The sequence below is a fragment of the Trachypithecus francoisi genome, unplaced genomic scaffold, assembly GCF_009764315.1.
Source record: "Trachypithecus francoisi isolate TF-2019V2 unplaced genomic scaffold, Tfra_2.0 Lachesis_group3, whole genome shotgun sequence".
NCBI lineage: Eukaryota > Metazoa > Chordata > Mammalia > Primates > Cercopithecidae > Trachypithecus > Trachypithecus francoisi.
Window position 1 is genome coordinate 138151568 of NW_022681468.1, and position 16280 is coordinate 138167847.

Genomic DNA, 16280 nt, shown 5'->3' on the forward strand with positions numbered 1-16280 from the left:
TCAATTCCCTGAACATTTCACTATAGCTGCACTTAGACATTGTGCACATGTGTTTGTCTTTTGCATGCTTTTCAAGGGGATGCTGTATGTTCTGTTCATCCCTGTATCCTTGCCTAGAACACAACAGGCAATCCAATTTGCTGGATAAACAATTTGGTGATCACCTTCAGTCCAATGGCCCCATTTTATAAAGCATAATTTAAATACATGGGCTCAAAGTCACACAGCAGAGCTAATACTAGAACTCAGGTTGTCAAACTCTTAAGGCCAGGGCTTCAGTGCTTTTTCCAATTAACTGGCAGCTTACAAACTTGATTTTTTTAGCAACAGACTCTTCCCCCCCAAACAAATGCCCACCTATATGGTGGTATGTATAACTGATATTAGTACCAAATTTTGGAATTCTGGTGACTGGATAACCTTTTATTATTGGTTCACAGGTAAAGAGAAATTCAAATCATTATGTCCTGATAATGCCATACTTTTCATAGTGGTTCAGATTACAACTAAAGTGACATACATTTCAGGGGGGCATAATTGCCACTTCAGGATAATTACATTTTCCTTAGCTCAATCTACCAGTATTTTCAACTGTATATGGCAGTAGTTCTAAATGTTATATGCACAGTGGCTTCACTGTGAGAGCTTTAAAAAATTCTCATGTCCAAGCCCCACTCCAGAGATGCTGGTTTAGTTAATCTTGTATGCTACATGGGCAGCTGAATTTTTTAAAGCTCTCCAGGGATTTTGATGCATAGCAGCCAAGGTTGAGAGCAACTGGATTATGGTATTCACTGACTAAACAAAACTACTCAAGCTACTTGCCCCCAAAAATGATCAGTATGTGAGGTAATATGTATGTCAAATTTAACTTAGCTATTCCACAATGTGTACATGTAAAAAAAAGTTATACACCATAAACAACACAATTTTTACTTGCTAATTTAAAAAAAAACTACACAAGCTATCAAATAGCTGCCCATGTCTTATTTGAGGGACTGATGGAATCTAAAGCACTATAAAAATCTAAGATGCTTATTTTTTATAATCCTTATACACATTCCTTAAGAGGCATTATTCGTATCTAATTTCCCTCATACATAAATTTTTGCTAATGCTTACAAATACAAAATGAATCTCGGCAGAAAAATCGGTAAGGCAAAACAAAACTCCCAACGACCTAGAAAAATTTTTCTGTCATACAGAATTTTGCTCGATTTCATAGAGTTCTGACATAGCTTGGCAACTCTTCTGGCACTCCCCTTTGGCACTTGGGAGGTCAAGGTGGGTGGATCACCTCAGGTCAGGAGTTCGAGACCAGCCTGGCCAACATGGCAAAACTCCGTCTCTACTAAAAATACAAAAATTAGCCTGGTGTGGTGGTGCACGCCTGTAGTCCCAGCTACTCAGGAGACTGAGGCAGGAGAATGACTTGAACCCAGGAGGCAGAGGTTGCAGTGAGCCGAGATCACGCCATGACACTCCAGCCTGGGTGACAGAGTAAGACTCCATCTCAAAAAAAGGAAATCGGATTCTGTTTTTTGTTTTTTCAATCTCTTTACATAATTATTCTGTATGTAGAGATTTTTGCTATAGAGGGATTTAGCTTGTACAATATTGTTTTTTAAAATACAAAAAGTAATTAATATTTTCTTCTAGGTTAGTTGAACACTAATACATTGTAATAAGTTATCTTTTAATCATATATACGAAGTTTAGTTATAGAAAAGTAGAAGTAAAGAAATTAATTTTGTAAGAAAGGATAAACTAGGAAGGACCTAAGTTAGTATTATGAATACAAAACCTTAGGGGCTCTCAGCAAATTAATTTACAGATTTATACAATCTCTTTCAAAATCTCAGTTGGCTTTTTTTATAGAAAGTGACAAACTGATCCTAAAATTCATATGGAAACCCAGAATAGCCAAGAACACAGTTGTAAGTAAGACTTAAACTTCCCAATGTCAAAATTTAATGCAAAGCTACTATAATCGAAACGGTGTTGGTGCACTAGGAAAGACATTTAGATCAACAGAATATAACCAAAAATCCAGAAATAAACCCTTATACTTATTGTTGATTTTCTACAGGAATACCAAAACAATTCAATGGAGAAAGAACAGTGTTTCAACAAATGGTACTAAGACAACTGCACTTTTGGTTTTTTTCTTTTGAGACAGTCTCTCATTTGGTTACCCAGGTTGGAGCGCAGTGGTGCAATCTCAGTCCAATGTAACCTCCGCCTCCTGGATTTAAGCAATTCTCATACCTCAGCCTCCCAAGTAGCTGGGACTACTAGTAGACAGTTTTTTGCCATGTTGGTCAGGCAGGTCTTAAACTCCTGACCTCAAATTATCCACCTGCCTTGGTCTCCCAAAGTGCTGAGATTACAGATGTGAGCCACCACTCTTAGCCCTCATATGCAAAGTTGAATCCTTACCTCACACCATACTCAAAATAGATTATACACCTAAATGAGCCGGACATGGTGGCTCACGCCTATAATCCCAGCACTTTGGGAGGCAGAGGCGGGCAGATCACCTGAGGTTAGGAGATTGAGACCAGCCTGGCCAACAAGGTGACACCCCACCTCTACTAAAAATACAAAAACTAGCCAGGTGTGGTAGCACACGCCTGTAATCCCAGCTACTTGGGAGGCTGAGGCAGGAGAATCGCCTGAACTTGGGAGGTGGAGGTTGCAGTGAGCCGAGATCGCGCCATTCTACTCCAGCCTGGGCGACAGAGCAAGACTCCGACTCAAAATAAATAAGTAAAATAAAAACAAAAACCTAAATGTAAGGGCTAAACTATAAAACTCTTAAGAAAAAATATAAGATTATATCTCCTTGGGAGGCCGAGGCAGGCGGATCACCTAAGGTCAGGAGTTGAAGACCAGACTGACCAACATGGAGAAAGTCCATCTCTACTAGAAATACAAAAGAATTAGCTGGGCATGGTGGCGCATGCCTGTAATCCTAGCTACTCGGGAGGCTGAGGCAGGAGAATCGCTTGAACCCGGCGGGCAGAGGTTGCGGTGAGCAAAGATGGTGTCACTGCACTCCAGCCTGGGCAACAAGAGTGAAACTGTTTAAAAAAAAAAAAAAAAATTATATCTCCATGACCTTGAGTTAGGCAATGGTTTTTAGATATGACACTCAAAGTATAAGTAACAAAAGAAACATAGATAAATTGTACTACATCAAAATTAAAAACTTTTATGGGGCAAATTATACCATCAAGAAAGTGAAAAGACAATCTGCTGAATAGGAGAAACATTTTTTGAACCATGTATCTGGCAAGAAATTTTTATCCAGAATATATAAGGAATGCTTCCCAATCAATAATAAAAGGACAACCCAGTTGAAAAGTAAGCGAGGATTTGAAGAGACATTTCTACAAAGAATATGTACAGCTGGGCATGGTGGTGCACATTTGTAATCTCAGCTACTCGGTCGGTTGAGGTAGGAGGATGGTTTGAGCCCAGAAGTTCGAGTCCAGCCTAGGATGCATAGCAAGACCCCATTTCCAAAAAGCAAACAAATATACAGTAGTCTAACAGTACATGAAAAAAATACTCAGTATCATTAGTTATTAGGGAAATGCAAATCAAAACCACAATGTGATATTACTTCACACCCACTAAGATGGCTATAATAAAACAGACAACAAGTGTTGAAGCATGTGGAGAAATTTCAGCCCTGGTACATTACTGGTGAGAAGGTAAAATACTGCAGCCACTTTGGAAAACAGTTTGGCAGCTTCTCAATTTGTTAAAAAATAGTTACCTTATGATCCAGCAATTCTATTCCTAGGCACATATCCAAGAAAAATAAAATCATATGTCTATACAACAACTTGTATAAAAATATTCATAGCAGCATATTCACAATAGCTAAAAAGTGGCAACAACCTGTATATCCATTAACTGAGAAACAGATAAACAAAATGTGGTATCCATACAATAAAATAATACTCAGCCATAAAAAAGAATGAAGTATTGACACACACTGTAACAAGATGAAACTCCAAAACCTTATGCTAAGTGAAAGAAGCCACAAATACATATTGTATGATTTTGTTTATAGCTGGGCGCAGTGGCTCACGCCTGTAATCCCAGCACTTTGGGAGGCAGAGGCAGGCAGATCACGAGGTCAGGAGATCGAGACCATGCTGGTTAACATGGTGAAACCCTGTCTCTACTAAAAATACGGGCGCCTGTAGTCCCAGCTACTCGGGAGGCTGAGGCAGGAGAATGGCATGACCTCGGGAGGTGGAGTTGCCGTGAGTTGAGATCGCGCCACTGCGCTCCAGCCTGGGTGACAGAGCGAGACTCTGTCTCAAAAAAATAAATAAATAAAAATAAACAATGATTAGATCAGATTTAAAACTCTTGGATAAGTATGAAATGATACATTCCCCACCCCCAAGTTAAACAAAACAAAAATAAGGCTGACCCTTGGTCGCTAAGGGTGTTAAAACAGTTTAGTAATGTTTCTGCAACTACAAAACAGCAGCTAAGGAAATGAAAGACATTGAGATAAGAATTCATATAATAGTAATTTAAATGTATGGCATTTATCCAAACCCATGTTTGTGCCAAGAAAAAAAAAAAAAAAGAAATATCCTGTGCCAAGATCCTTGTTATTGTCTCAAAATCAGTGAGAAATACTGTGATCCATGTTAGCAATTCCATTGCCAGGACCTTTCTTTACTAGTCCTCATCTCTTTTGCACGATAGCAAGTTACAGCTGCAACAAATGTTAAGAATTATCTTAGTCATAGCTCCCACCCTTGTTGAGTATATAAAAAATATAGTAACAAGAAACAGAGATGGCTCTTGGTTACTTCATTCCTACAGAGTTGAAAGGCCCTAGCTAACTTTACTGTTTGTTTATAAACTGCCTTGTTCCAGAAAAGATTGAAGGACCCTATGCCACTATAATCTCCAGGAGGCTTTGCGATATATTGTTTGACAAGCAGCACACAAACCTCAAACCAATCAAACTAAAGGATTAGGGGACAGAGCCTAGAAAGACGTTTTTGTTTTGATACAGTGGCACACACCACACCTGCTTGATGCTGCAATATGGTCACCAATAAATGCTTAGTCAACAAATGTTTAGTGAGTGAGTTTGTATATACTAGACAATGAACTAGAAAAACACCATAAGGAAAACAAAACAAGAGATCCTTCACTTTGGGGAGCTAATATTCTAACAGGGAAAGAGAATAGCAACTGAATCCTAATCTGGAGGATCTTATGTAAAGAGGGGGTAATAAGGACAGAATTTACCCACATGCCTGAAACAACTAAAATGGACAAAATATATGAAACAAGTTTTATACACACACACACACACACACACACACACACATTTTTAAAGAGATGGGTCTTGTTATGTCGGCCAGGTTGGTCTTGAACTCTTTGGCCTCAAGCAATCCTCCTGCCTCAGCCTCCCAAAGGGCTAGGATTACAGGCATGAGGCACCATACCTGGCCAGAAACAACAGTTTTCAAGACACTGGCCATCAGGCAACAAAGGACAGTGATCCCTATGAAACGGGGAAAAAAGAGGTGAACCCTATGATTACCTAGCTTATTGCCTGGAGAAAGGTTCCAGGCTGCAGATCAGGGAGCAGAAATTCAGGAAGAGCCTGGTGAACTCTGAGCTGAGGAGACACAGCTGAGGTCCAGAAAAACCAAGGCAGCCAGTGTTTGAAGGATAGGGAAACAGAGAGGAGGGAGCTGCACACAGAAGGAGCCCAGGAGTTGTGCAGAGGGTTGCACTGAGTGTTCAGCAGAGCCCCAATTGGTACGTGTATGTGAGGAGCTACCTTGAGCCAAGGGAAAAAAAAAACCAACATCTGAAAGCTTAGAGGTAATAATGCCCATGTTCATGCAGAGCTGGGAATAGAACCTGTTCCTACCAGCCAGACTGGAAAAACTGACAATTCACAAGGCTCATAATTGGGTAGGGAACTCAGAAGGGTCTTGCCTCAGTATTGGGGAAATAATTAGCCCTAGACTGAACACTGCTCTAGTCTCACCCAACAAATCTTAAAAGCAAGACTCTAAGGAATCAAACTGTTTCCAAGTAACTTAATTGCATTCCAGAATGAAACTCAAGAATATTTATAGGGATATCAATACATCCAGCACCGGAAAGTTAATATGTTTGATACCCAACAAACAATTACAAACATGCAAAGAAACAGGAAAATCTGATCCAGAAGGAGAAGAAAAAAAATCGGTCTATCAAAATTGACTTAATGATAGATGATAAAACTGGCAAGTTAAGGACATTAAAAGTTACTATAATTACATCACACATGTTCAAAAAGTGAAGTAGAGGCATGAAAGATTTTTTTTTTTTTTTTGGGACAGAGTCTCACTCTTTTGCCCAGGGTGGAGTGCAGTGGCATGAGCATGGATCACTGCAGCACTAAACTCCTGGGCTCAAGCCATCCTCCCACCTCAGCCTCCAGAGTAACTGGAACTACAGGCACACACCACCATATCCAGCTAATTTATTTTCATTTTTAGTAAAGACAAGGTCTCACTGTGTTGCCCAAGCTGGTTTGGAATTCCTGACCTCAAGTGATCCTCCCGCAGTGCTGGAATTACAGGTGTGAGCCATCATGCCTGGCCGGAAGATTTTTTTTTTTTTTAAAGTGCTGGGTGCAGTGTCTCACACCCGTAATCCCAGCTACTCAGGAGGCTGAGGTGGGTGGGAGGATTGTGTGAGGCCAAGGATTATTTGAGAACAACATAGCAAGACCCGCCTCTAAAACGAATTTCAAAAATTAGCCAGGTATGGTAGCACATGCCTGTAGTCCCAACTACTTAGGAGGGTGAGACAGGAGGATTGCTTGAACCCAAGAGTGTGAGGCTGCAGTGAGCTGTGATCACGCCACTGCACTCCAGGCTGGAGTACAAACAACAACAACAACAATAACAACAACAAAGAACAGATAGGACAAATAGAAAAGATATACCATGCCACCTAATCAAAAGAAAGAAAGATAGGCTCTATTAACATCAGGCAAAGTAAGTTTTATAGCAAAGAATATTACCAGAGACAAAGGTCATTTCATAATAACAAAAAGGACAATTCATCAAGGGGACATAACAATCCTAAAAACAAGTAGTAACAAAGCCTCATAGTACAAGATTCTGAAACAATCAAAAGCAGTACTTTAGGCCGGGCATGGTGGCTCACATATGTAATCCCAGCACTTTGGGAGGCTGAGGTGGACAGATCACGAGGTCAGGAGACCGAGACCATCCTGGCTAACATGGTGAAACCTTGTCTCTCCTAAAAATAGAAAAAAAATTAGCCGGGCGTGGTGGTGAGCGCCTGTAGTCCTAGCTACTCAGGAGGCTGAGGCATGTTGTGAACCCGGAAGGTGGAGCTTGCAGTGAGCCAAGACCGTGCCACTGCACTCCAGCCTGGGCAAGACTCTGCCTCAAAATAAATACATAAATAAATGAATGAATGAATGAATGAATGAATGCAGTACTTTATGGTATGTAAATCATATGGAGAAATACTGGAGGAAAGGAACTATCCAGAGTGGGTGTAGTTATCCAGGAAAGGTTCCCCATAAAACCGGGTGTTAACATGAGTAACAAGCCATCCATGTGGCTAACTCCTTACCCTAAAGGAGTTAACAGTGAATCATTCAAATGACATTGCATGACCAGTCTGAAAAGGAGATGCCAGCATCTGCATGACTAATGTAAATAGCCCATTTCAAATATCAGCTTCAGTGCCTGGGAAGACCACTTTTCAGAGGTCTACAAGGGACGTTTAGGATTCATAAAATATGATTACAAAAATAAGAGCCAGTTTTTATCTTTGGACTTAGCGGAAACCAGTTGCCCAGTGGTGGTTATGTAATCCTGTAGATGTAGGCAGGTTTGTAACCATGATCTTTCTGGTTTACTGAGGGATCAGGTCTGTCTTTCCTCCAAAGAAATCACATATTCAGAGAGGTGAGAAAGAGTAGGTTTTCTGGAAAGCTAACATAACTGTGAATAAATAACTTGGACAGTATATGGGAAGTCCTTAGTTTAAGGCAACTGGGTGAAATTTACCTTTAGAAAAGCAGGGAAGGGCATGTGGAATTCTTGGGAAAGAACACAAGGGCGTTCCATTCTCAGGACAGGAAAAGAGAAAACCACCACCAAAAAGCATAAATGGCTGTACCCCAAGGCCCAGCAGGAAGAAAAGGAGTGTGGTGCAAGGAAGGGAGGAGACCATACCGGGTGAGTCAGCAGCTCAAACAGAATCAGAATGCACATCTCTGTATGGGATATAAGGTGCAGCCATGGCTCTGGTCCGTCCGTGAAGTAACACAGGGGAAAGAAAAATCTTAGTCTAGGTAAGGGCAGAGCACGATACCAGCAACAGAGAGGAGGAGTCCCCAGCAAAACAAAACAAAATGACAGGTAGTAAAAAATACTGAAGACTGGGACACAGTATTTCTCCAAGTGATAAATTCATGGCAAGGTTCTATGCCTCATCTATCTTTGAGACAGAATACGCATGCTACGTAAAAATATCATGGGAACTAATAATCAGCACTGAGAATTTTCACCATTCTCTGAACGAGAACGAGCTGGATGAACACTCTCTTTCACCCTTGTGCTGGCCTAGGTCTCAGTTATATATTTTGCAAAATTTTAAGGAGGAAGAGGTAAAAAGCTACATGTACCTTTCCAACATTTTAACATGATATCTTTAAGCAAAAGGAACATATATTGAAAATATGGACCAGGACGCAGTAGCTCACACCTGTAATCCCAGCAATTTGGGGGCTGAGGCAGATGGAAGTGCTTGAGCCCAAGAGTTTGAGACCAGCCTGGGCAACATGGCGAAACCCCGTCTCTATTTTTTTTATTAAAAAAAAAGAAAAAAGAAAATACGTTATTAATTTTGTTAATTTTTTTTTTTTTTTTGAGATGGAGTTTCACTTTTGTCGCCCAGGCTGGAGTATAGTGGTACGATCTTAGCTCACTGCAGCCTCTGCCTCCTGGGTTCAAGCGATTCTCTTGCCTCAGCCTCCCAAGTAGCTGGGATTACAGGCACATGCCACCATGCCCAGCTAATTTTTGTATTTTTAGTAGGGACAGGGTTTCCCCATGTTGGCCAGGCTGGTCTTGAACTCTTGACCTCAGATGATCCACCTGCCTTGGCCTCCCGAAGTGCTGGGATTACAGGCATTAGCCACCACACCCAGCTGTTTTAACTTTTTTTAACAGACAATAAGAAGAGGTAGATTGTTTTAATCTTCTTAAACATTCAGTTTCTCAACATTTTGAACATAGTAGACTCATAAGAAAGACATTTCCATTCATCTTTGTCAAGATTATTTGATATCATGATACCATTCCTACCGAGCTTATTAGATTTAGGTGAATTTAACATGTGTATATTGTGGGTTCTATGGTAAATAATGCACTTAAAAACAATCCGTAACACACTTTTTGTCAGCTTACCTTTACCAGCTAATGTCTTTTTGCTGTTAATAAAACTATAGTATTAAACGTAAAACATTCACCAGTATAGGACAAAATATTCCCCCAAATGCATGTAAGACATAAGGCCTTGAGCTTCACTTAATTAGGATTACTTTCTTCTTCTTATGTATTGACATATGCTTTCAATTCTGTAAAACATATAAACAATCATTTCACAAATCATGAGGTGAAATTATTAATGGATTTACATGTAATAACTCTTAAGTATCCTTAGTCTATCAGGCTTCTAAAAAACATTTTTTAGCAATCTAGAAAATAAAATTTGGCATAAATATATACTTTTTTATTGGTCAAAAGGAAAAACCCTACCATGTGCAAGTTTTAGTTTTATAAGGATTCCCTCTTGTCCTGGCCAGTTATGTCTAATTTTGGCTCCAGAAACAGAGTGTGCCTTTAAGTGAAAAAATAACAAGTATAATTAATTGTGAGTCTCAGAATATGAGAAAATAGTCTAATGACTAGGTAAGTAATCCTTTTAGTGGTTCCCAAGTTTTTGCTTTTAAAAAAATTAAGCAGTCGGCCAGGTGCAGTGGCTCACGCCTGCAATCCCAGCACTTTGGGAGGCTAAGGCAGAAGATCGCCTGAGGTCAGGAGTTCGAGACCAACCTGACCGACATGGTGAAACTCCGTCTCTACTAAAAATATAAAAATTAGCCAGGCGTGGTGGCAGGCCACCGCACTCCAGCCTCGGTGACAGAGTGAGATTCCATCTCCAAAAAAAAATTAAGCAGTCATCTGATAGACACTTTAAAATAATTAATTTGTGATTTGGGCATATAATTGTGATTTTGGCATATAACTTGGAAAGAGTTCAAGGAACTGAATGACACTGCTATAACATTCCCTGGTCAGAAGGCTAATATTGCCATTAGGTACTGTACCCTGAGGCCAGTCATGTCTGAATGAAAAAATCATTTAGAGAACAAGAGAACATCTTATGGATTCTTACTAATCTAAATGTACTAAGAAAGTAAAATGCCTTTGTTTCTCAATAGAGGTAGGTTTGCAAACTTTTATGAAGAACGAGGAAAACCTCTATTGTTGGGGAAAGCATCCTCAATCTGAAAGTCTATTTCCACTAAAATAAGCTATTAAGTAAAAAATCTGAGACTCAACCCAGGTGTTCAGGGCAGAGTCATAGGAGAGGCATCTTTAAAAAACAAGCTTCTGGATTTTTGGAGCTACAGAGGAGATTAACATTTAGCTTGATGGGAAGTATTCTAATAAGACACAGATGAATTACTCTGAGGACCTTCTGGAATGTTATCAGGATCTTGGAGATGAGATGAAGAGAAAGGATGGCGTATTCGTGACTAAGGAAAACTAAGGCTAACTGCTTTAAAGATGAGAGTCTAGGGTGGATTTCAGAACACTAGAGGTGGCTTTTTGCTATATCTCAAAGCAGAGCTTTACAGCCAAAGTTGCTTGATTATTGAAGAGGAATCTGCCCTCCTTCAGGTCCATGGTACTGTGACGTGACTTATAAGGCTTGATTCTACCACATCTGATAGTATGTGTTTCCATCAGATAGATTAATGAAACTCACAAATTCACCCCATGGTTGTTCTAGACCACTTCTCCATGACAGAGAATGAAAATCTCTTGTTTGGTAATCATCTCCCATATGATTTTTTACAGTGATTTCAGTGTACCCATTAACAAATTTGGTCCTCAGCTGGGTGTGGTGGCATGTGCCTGTAGTCCTAGCTACTCGAGAGGCTAAGATGGAAGGACTGCTTGAGCCCAGGAGTCCCAAGTTGCAGTGCCACTACATTACAGCCTGGGCAACAAGAGAGAGAGTCCTGATCTCTAAAAACCAAACCAAAACAAATTTGGTCCTCACAAAAACTGTATGACATAGGCATGCCAGATGCCCGGAATGTATGTTTTCATCAATATAAAGTTCAAAACAAGCAGAAGTAATCATTTTATTAGACACTATGTTGGTTATTACCTTTCAGAAGAAAAAAGGGAAAAGTGACTGGGAAGGAGCATGATAGGGCCTTCAGTGGGTGCTGATGTTATCTTTTTTTTTTTTTTGAGACAGGGTCTCGGCTCTGTCATCCAGGCTGGAGAGCAGTAGAGTGATCTTGGCTCACTGCAACCTCTGCCTCTGGGGTTCAAGCGGTTCCCCTACCTCAGCCTCCCGAGTAGCTGGGATTACAGGCATGTGCCACCACGTTCGGCTATTTTGTATTTTTAGTAGAGATGGGGTTTCACCATGTTGGCCAGGCTGGTCTCGAGCTCCTGACCTCAAGAGATCCGCCCACCTCGGCCTCCCAAAGTGCTGAGATTACAGGTGTAAGCCACCGCATCTGGCTGCTGATGTTATCTTTACCTGAGTGGTAATTACATGGTGTGTTTATTTTATAATTCACTGAGCTACATACATAATGCACATACCTCTGTGCATTTTCTCTAAGTAATAAAAAGTTCATTATTTAAAAAAAGATATCATTTTAATCACTGCATCAGAACCACCCATAAACAGTATTTAATAGACATATGTAGCTAAAAGATGCAGTAAAAATACTGAATGTACTATAAAGAGAAACCACTGATTGTGAATGTAAAATTACTTGTTCAACTACTTCCATTTATTCTTACCTATCTAAAACCTAAAGTAAGAAGTAAAAATTTTAAAAGATACATAGGAGGACAAAGATATTCTACAATAGTTAAGGATACAGCACTTTTTCCTAATGTCACCCATATTCCTCACCTCTATCCCTTTTTCCCCTGTTGTATTTTCTTATTTTCCATAATTCTTCTCTACTTTCTTTCCTATTTCCTCTAATCCTCCAAGGTATTTTCCTAGGTAACTGGAGATTATGAAACAAGGGCATATTAGGAAGCTTCCTGGGTTAGCCTGGGACAAATGCAACTTTCTTTCAGGTCTCTTAATTTTTCTCCTTGTCCTCAAATTCCATAGTTTTTTTCTGACATCTCTTTTTCTCACATCTCTCCCTTTGTTTCTACCTCCATTCCTTTCCACATTATACCCCCAGAGTCCACCTAAAACACACAGAATAATAGAAGGTGATCAACCAGTATTTTTTCTCATAAAATTATGTTCTCCAGTTTAAGCAGGATTAAAGCCATAAACACTGACATCTGTATGGCTGTACAGAGAAAATATAACCAGTAGTTTTCTTGGACAAATAAAAAGGAAGAGATGCCTCTGCCTGTCTTTATGATTCTCCACATTTCAAAACTCTGCATTGGTTTTGAACTCTTTTTCTGGCCCCAAACACCTGAGTGACAGGACATTCCCACCTGTAACAGTGGTGTGATGGTTAGTTTTATGTGTCAATTTCGCTGGGTTGTGGTGCCCAGATATTTTCTCAAACATTCTTCTAAAAGTTTTCATGAAGGTTTTTTTTGTTTGTTTGTTTTTGTTGTTTTGGATGAGATTAAAATTTAAATCAGTGGACTCTAAGTAAAGCCAATTAACCTCCATAATGTGGCTGGGCCTCATTTAATCAGTTGATGGCCTTAAAGAACAAAGATTCATCTCCCCAAAGTAAGAAGAAATTCTGCCACTAGATTGCCTTTTGACAAGAACAGTAAATCTTCCCTGGGTCTCCAGCCTGCTAGATTTTGAATTTTAAAAGCCTTCTTAAAATAAACTTTTCTCTTCCCTCACATCCCATTGGTTCTGTCTGTCTGGAGAACCCTAACTCAAGTAACAAAGATAGTGATCCTTAACAAGAGATGAAGGGGAGGAGGACTCTAAAGAAAAAGCACAGGGGCTGAGGTGATGGATAATTTTGGAAAAGTCAGGTGCTGAGTTTACGGCTTATCTACTATTACCATTCGCTAGCCTTCCTCTACTATAGAAGCTGGAGTGCTAAAATGAACTTTCTTGCTTCCCTTGCAGCTAAGGGGTAGCCATGTGACACAGTTCTGGCCAAAATTATTGAGAAGGGCCTCTTTCTCAAATAAAAAGCCCAAGTACCATTCTTCCTGCCCAGACTAGAAAGAATTCAGACATAAAAATGGTGCCTGCAAGAGCTGATATTCAGCTCTGCTACTGCTGTCACCATTCCCCAGTATTCTATACACAATATTCCAAATAAGAGTGAACGTAGAATTTGCATTTTTAGGCCTACCTGTTTGGAAAGCTGAAAAACTTACCCTGTTTCATTTAAGTATATATATAGAACTTTTAAAAACACAGCTGTGGCCAGGAGCAGTGGCTCACGCCTGTAATCCCAGCACTTTAGGAGGCGAAGGTGGGTGGATTACTTGAGGTCAGGAGTTCAAGACCAGCCTGGCCAACATGGTGAAACCCCATGTCTACTAAAAATACAAAAATTAGCCAGACGTGGTGGTGCACACCTGTAATCCCAGCTACTCAGGAGGCTGAGGCAGGAGAATCGCTTGAACCTGGGAGGCAGAGGTTGCAGTGAGGTGAGATGGCGCCACTGCACTTCAGCCTGGGTGACAGAGCAAGACTTCGTCTCAAAAAAGAAAAAAATTAAAAAAAGCCACAGCTGTGCTTAAGCTCCACTGAGGATACAGAAGCACAAACACTTAAATGAGGGAGACTTGGACTAGAAAAATTTCCTAAAAGTACTGATTATGAAGCATTAGCAATCATAACCATGAGTTAATAAGGATGGCTATACAACAGCTATTAAAAAGGGTCCTTTGAAAACATGGCATGAATTGGGCCGGGTGCGGTGGCTCAAGCCTGTAATCCCAGCACTTTGGGAGGCCGAGACAGGCGGATCACGAGGTCAGGAGATCGAGACCATCCTGGCTAACACGGTGAAACCCCATCTCTACTAAAAAATACAAAAAACTAGCCGGGTGAGTTGGCAGGCGCCTGTAGTCCCAGCTACTTGGGAGGCTGAGGCAGGAGAATGGCGTAAACCCAGGAGGCGGAGCTTGCAGTGAGCTGAGATCCCGCCACTGCACTCGAGACTCCGCCTCAAAAAAAAAAAAAAAAGAAAACATGGCATGAATTGTTTTATGGCATTCCACTTTAAAGAATGCAGTTAGAATAGATGCCTTAACATCATTTGTACTCTGTAATCTACCACTGGATTTAAAAGTTCCCTTCAATATACTTTTAGATCTGTTACAGTAGAGAATTAAAGAATGTTATACAAAATCATTGTGTAATAAAACTTCACTAACATCATTAAGAAGAAACTTATTGGCCAAGTTGATGAAAAATGTAAATAAAGTGTCTAAACTAATAAATGTTTAAGTCAACAGTATCATATATTTAAGGCTACCAATGATATACCTCTAAAAATATGATTTTCTCCATATCCACCTATAAAAAGAAAAATCAAGTGTTACCACATAATTACTTCAAAATTCTGGGCTTACCTTTTTTTTCTCCAGTGTAGGGCACATAGTCTTCCCTGTCTTTATGCTCCAATGCTTCCTTCTCCAGATATGAAAGGAGATGCTCTCTATCAAATGGCCCTGTGGCAGACTTTGATGTCTGGTTCTTCTGCCGGAACCCTGCAGGCAGAAGGGCATTCTGCCAGAGAGAATGAATCAGCCAGTATGACCAATAAGAATGCTAATGCTATATGCTTCCGAAGATTACCCATATAAAAAGGAATTACAGACTGGAATGTGATACAGGCACTAAACACTTCATTGCAGGATTTTAGGACAGCAATGTACAACTGCTCCAAACATGAAACTTCTTTTTTTTTTTTTTTTTTTTGAGATGGAGTCTTGCTCTGTCGCCCAGGCTGGAGTGCAGTGGCCAGATCTCAGCTCACTGCAAGCTCCGCCTCCCGGGTTCACGCCATTCTCCTGCCTCAGCCTCCCGAGTAGCTGGGACCACAGGCGCCCGCCACCTCGCCTGGCTAATTTTTTGTATTTTTAGTAGAGATGGGGTTTCACCGTGTTAGCCAGGATGGTCTCGATCTCCTGACCTTGTGATCTGCCTGTCTCGGCCTCCCAAAGTGCTGGGATTACAGGCTTGAGCCACCGCGCCCGGCCGAAACTTCTTTTTTATTAGGTAGAATTCACTTACATTATTATTAAAATAGGCACATACATTAGTACAGTTTCTTTTCTTTTTGGAGACAGAGTCTCCTTCTATCCCCAAAGCTGGAGTGCAGTGGCACAATCTTAGCTCGCTGCAACCTCCGCCTCCTGGGTTCAAGCCATTCTTATGTCTCAGACTCCCAAGTAGCTGGGATTATAGGTGCCTGCCACCACACCTGGCTAATTTTTGCATTTTTGGTAGAGACAGGGTTTTGCCATGTTGGCCCAGGCTATTCTATAACTCCTGACCTCAGATGATCTGCCCTCCTCAGCCTCCCGAAGTATTGGGATTACAGGCATGAGCCACCGTGCCTGGCATATGTTTTCTAATAGAGCATTTTCTTCAGAGAGGATTCTACTAGCAGGAAATAATCTTTAGTTTTTAAGTGTTCTGGGATACTAATAAAAAAGTTTTATTAACCACATAGCGCATCTTCTCACTTACATAAGTGGGAACTAAATGATGAGAACACACAGACATACAGAGCACACACATTGGAACATAAGGAGGGAGGGTGGGAGGAGGTAGAGGATCAGGAAAAATAACTAACAGGTATTAGGCTTAATACCTGGGTGATGAAATAATCTGTACAACAAACCCCCATGACACAAGTTTACCTACGTAACGAACCTGCACATGTATCCCTGAACTTAAAATAAAAGTTTTTAAAAAAAGTTTTATTACTGCTTAATAATTGCTCAGTGTATATATACGTA

General features: G+C 40.4%; 1 protein-coding gene across 2 annotated transcripts in view; it reads right to left on the reverse strand.

Moving 5' to 3' along the window:
* The window catches only part of TMOD3 (tropomodulin 3), a 79729-nt gene that overhangs the window by 23768 nt on the left and 39681 nt on the right, over positions 1–16280 (reverse strand). For both annotated transcript variants that reach the window (XM_033190105.1, XM_033190106.1), the window contains one exon: positions 14886–15042. In XM_033190105.1, the coding sequence (XP_033045996.1) occupies positions 14886–15042 (157 nt within the window). The remainder of the gene's footprint in view (positions 1–14885; positions 15043–16280) is intronic.